This window comes from Meleagris gallopavo, chromosome 4, assembly GCF_000146605.3.
Source record: "Meleagris gallopavo isolate NT-WF06-2002-E0010 breed Aviagen turkey brand Nicholas breeding stock chromosome 4, Turkey_5.1, whole genome shotgun sequence".
Taxonomy (NCBI): domain Eukaryota; kingdom Metazoa; phylum Chordata; class Aves; order Galliformes; family Phasianidae; genus Meleagris; species Meleagris gallopavo.
In genome coordinates this window covers 39,693,688-39,698,170 of record NC_015014.2, presented here as the reverse complement: position 1 = coordinate 39,698,170, position 4,483 = coordinate 39,693,688, and the positions used below count along the sequence as shown (strand labels likewise).

The window sequence follows — 4,483 nt, the reverse complement described above, 5'->3', positions numbered from 1 at the left end:
AACCTTAGAAGTTGCTTATGTGATTCTTTTGCCCTGTATCAGCAGCTAACACTTTTCAAACCAACTTTGTAAGTGGTATGAATTTGGTGTGATGGCTTTATGCTGTTTCTCATTCTCTGTTGATGATGCTGCAAATCAAATGGCTCTTATTTGAAGCCATAAGAATTATACAATAAACATTGTAGATCAGATGTGCAGATAAGGTGTGCAATATGGAAGACATTTTCATTTTGTAGGGATTTTTTTTTAGTTCAAAGAAAAATTTTCTAATATGCTTTTACAAACTTTGTGAATCTTTCTGTTTCAAACATTTCAGTTTAATTTGATCTGCAAATTACTGTTTTTATGTAGCATTTCTGTGTGTGTCTGTTTTGCCAAAATCCAGCACTTACAGTAACATTAGTGTTTTAGCTCCTTTGCTGTTCACTGATTTGTTCTTAGAGTTAAAATCCTCTGCTCATTTTTCTCATTCGTTTTGCTACCCCTTTCTTCTCTTCAGCTACTGTTGAGGCTATTGAGGCTGATGAAGGTAAATTGGCCAGTCCCCTTTCTGTTGGTGCTACAACAGATAAGGGCTCTGCTGGGTGTATTCATTTTGCTGTAGCTTGTACAGATTGTGTGGGTGTTGGGCTAACAATTGTGGCTCGGTATTAACCAAAATGTAATTGCTTTAAAGGGGAAAATGTTTTTTTGTTGTTGTTGTTGTCGTCGTCTTTTTTTCTTTCTGAAAGTTACGATCCTGTTGGAATTCCTGTGTGTTGAACCAAGCACTGAGTAATGCCGCAGTAGGAGATCAGGGGACTTGGATCTTGAGGGACATAACTCGGCAGCAGCTCGTAAATGCTCTGTGACACATAGCTCCAAAGCTGTACACTGAAGGCTGGGTCTTGTCTCTGCCTCTAATCATTCTCAGCAATCTCTAGTCAAGGAAAACACACAGCCTTTTAATATTTTTTCCTTTTGTTGTTTTTCCTTCGGTTTGTAGTTTTTTTCTTTTAGTTCACTAGTATAAAAAAAATCATTGGTCTTTTGTTACAGTTCAGCACATTTCTGTTTCTCTTTAAGTAAAACAACACGAGGCATCTGTCTGCGAGACGTCTGTTTCCTCTGGTAGTGGCAGTTTACACACTGGATATTTACATTAGAGCAACCATTAACGCTAGCACTCTTTTAGCTACAAATGAAAAGTGTCTGGCTGCCTCGGAAGATAGCTGAGTGTTTAGCATCAAAAACTATGATGCTTTATTGACAGGCCTCTAATTTTACCCATAAGAAATTTTTAACTATACAGTTAATACCAAAGTAATTGCATATTGCGATGCGGATCTACAGTATTCATTCAGCATTATAAAGTTTTGGAAGAAGAATTTTCATAATTCCCCTTTAAAACAAAATTCTTCAGTTGTATTTTGTTCTTGCCCCTCTCAAATTTTCGGTGGATACTTTTTTAGATAAATATACAAAATCTGATGATTGCTGTCTGTTGGTGAGATGTGCCCTTTTGGCCAGTTGAATTTGTTTTTGATTTTTGTAAAGCAGTGAATAAAATTATAGAACAAATAAGTAAGAGAAAATACAACTGCTTTCTAAATAGCAGTGAGTAAGCTGCTATTTATGGTGGAATTATCTATTCCTATTGGCGATCTCTAATCTGCAGTGTGCATTCTCGTTGACAGTTTGGCTGTTTTCTGTGATTTTCTGTGACTATGTGTTGTGTTTAGTATACTCTCAATGTAAACTGCTAATACTCGTTGTCTGACCAGCAACTGCAGCAGAGCACCTTCTTCAGTATTACAGATGACAATGTGTCTGCTTGAAGTGCAATTGATTGAACTTGATCCCATTCCAGGATGATGCACTCCTCATGTTAATTCTTGATTTGCTGTCCTCACTAGTTAGACACAGTAACCACAGTTGTAATGGATAAGTCTACACAGACGAAGCTAATGATGGAGAAAATGTTTCATCTTTTTCTAATTGTCCCTCTGCAGTTTGATTCAGGGCCTGACGACACCAGGTGCTCCATTGCTGTAATTCCAACTGAGCTGTGCTACTTGCCAGCTCCAGAACACAGCAAGTGTTTCAGTTTCAACACGGCCATCCATTAAACTGTTGCTTTAAGGGATTGGCCTGGGTGCTTGTTAGACATCCTCATTTTTGTGGTAGAAGATGAAATACTGGAAAAAAACTTCACTGTAGGGCCTGTTCTGTTTTCACTGCTCCATCCCTGCTCACTTGACTAATCACCATTATGTCGTTGTTTTTCTAAGTTGAAGGATGATACATGTTAAAAACCATGCAATTCAAAGTTCCAATCTAACATTTGTGAAACTGGTTAAGGAACTAAATCCTGAGGCAAACAGGATGTATCCATTTTCACAGGAATGGTTGGCAAAAATACCAGCATGAAAACGCTTTTCTCGCTCCCACTAAATGCAAGGAGTGGTAGATTGGTACCAGGGATGATTGGGGTTCGGGGTTTTGGTTTTGTTTGTTTGGTGTTTTCTTTTTTAGCTGAAGTTCAAGCTTGTCCGGAACCAGGACTACATTTTGGAGGAGGGATACTTTGGGATAGAGAGGGGAGAAGATAAAGAGTGGGAAGGAACATTGAATTTGATCTTTGAAACTCCCCTGCCATTTTTCTCCCCAGGGAGTTTGCATTTTCCTGGTACTAACACACCATTTCTGCTATATGGCATGTTAAGTTAGAGGCATAACAAAAGCGCAAGCAGCATTCTGGAAGTACAACACACTGATTTGGTGTAGATAAGAGAAAGACACACAGAAGGCTTTTACAAATTGTCTGTGGGGCTGTGACCTGCTGTTTGCCTACAGTGCTTTGTTCTCTCTTGCTTTAAAGCTAAATATCTTAAATTCTTCAATCGCAGACGAAATAAATAAATCATGGTCTGTGAATACATTCCTAAGCCTGTGTCTGCCTTCTGAGATCATGAGGTCAATGTTGGCCTCATCAATGCTGCTGCTGAAAGGCGTTTCAAAAGTCCTCAGGTCCAGTTGGAACTTTGGTCCTCTGTGAATGTGTTTTCAAATTTCAATTGTACCAATATGCCAAAATGATGATATCCCTAGTCTGTGTTGCACAGCATTGCTGCTGTTTGACTCGAGCTGCTTTCTAAAAGTCCAGGAAGGCTGGAGAGGGGAACTGCCCCGAGTGACCAGCAAGCAGCTTGCCTGTGTTATTAAGAATGTAGGGCAACCCCTTACAGGGTCAGCCCCCTAGTCTTAATGTGCATGACATATTGAAAGTTCCGTGGAAGTTCTCCCTAATAAAAGGGTATTGTGGTGGGGCACAATGTCTTCCAGGCTGTAAGCCCTGACAACAAATGCCAACTCACTGGGCCACCACTGTGCCTTAACAGTGGTTCCGCATTACAGCCTGTAGTTTCATGTTGGCCTCAGAGTATTTTAGGCTGAACCCCAATGACCGACAAAGTAGTGGAAGTTGATCTTGTTCAGAAACAGAGATGGTTTCCCAGAGGTGGCGGTGGTTCACCCCCAGCTCTTTGTGTACACGGTAAGGACTCTGTTATGTTGTCAGATCTTCTTGTTGCCTTCTTGGCAAAGAAGGGCATTCGTTGGGGGAAAAACTGCCAAGAGTTCTGCGTTGCTAATTTTACTTTTTAATAATCCTTTATTTAGCTATCAAAGGATTTTCACCCCAGCATAAGATCACTAGCTTCGAAGAGGCCAAAGGCTTAGATCGAATTAATGAGCGAATGCCTCCGCGCAGAGATGTGCCATCTGATGCCAACCTTAACTCCATCAACAAGGCAATCTCCACAGAGACTAATGGCACTGACAGCAACGGCAGTAATAGCAGCAATATTCAGTGACCGCTGCCCGGGCGCGGGGTGAGCTGCAGGGCGCGATGGGGTTGCTGCGCATTGGCAGTTGGATGTTCTTGCCTCTGATAATAGCTTACTTGCTCTGGGGGCCGGGTGTTGGATTCGGTTTACAAAATCATCTCCGAAGAGATCGTAAACTTTAATTTGGTGGGAGGGGGGTGGGGGATAGACACCTCCTTTGGACATGCCTTTAAAATGCTTGTAGAAAAATGAAAGCTAATGCTGGTATATATTGCAAAGTTAGGGGAATGAACATGTTTTCCTACTGCACTGGGAACTTCTAGATATGTTTCTGAAAGGCCTTTTGTTATGTTACTGGACATGAAAACTTTGTTTAATTTCTTACTAACTATTGTACGTTTACAGTTGCAGCACTAAACATGGACGACATCAAAGCATTTTTAACAAAATGTACAAACTAAATAAGGACTATTTATTGATAATGTTTTGCTACTCTTGTCAGACAATGGCTATGAAATAAATTAGGCAATCTTTAAAAATATAGAAAAAAAAAGAAAAAAAAAAGAATAGTTGGAAATTTGTTTAAAATGACCAAAAAAAAAAAAAGAAGAGAGAGAGAGAAAGAGAGAGTGAGAGAGAGAGAGAGAGAGAGAGAG

At 40.1% G+C, this 4,483-nt stretch overlaps 1 protein-coding gene across 3 annotated transcripts in view; it reads left to right on the top strand.

Annotated features, from left to right (window-relative positions):
• The window catches only part of PPP3CA (protein phosphatase 3 catalytic subunit alpha), a 105,449-nt gene extending 101,032 nt beyond the window's left edge, over nt 1–4,417 (top strand). For 2 of the 3 annotated variants that reach the window (XM_031553119.1, XM_019614815.2), the window contains 2 exons: nt 500–529; nt 3,661–4,417. In XM_031553119.1, the coding sequence (XP_031408979.1) occupies nt 500–529; nt 3,661–3,854 (224 nt within the window). In that variant the 3' untranslated portion in view covers nt 3,855–4,417. The remainder of the gene's footprint in view (nt 1–499; nt 530–3,660) is intronic. The other variant, XM_031553120.1, reaches the window with a different exon arrangement.
• The last annotated feature ends 66 nt before the right edge of the window (nt 4,418–4,483 follow it).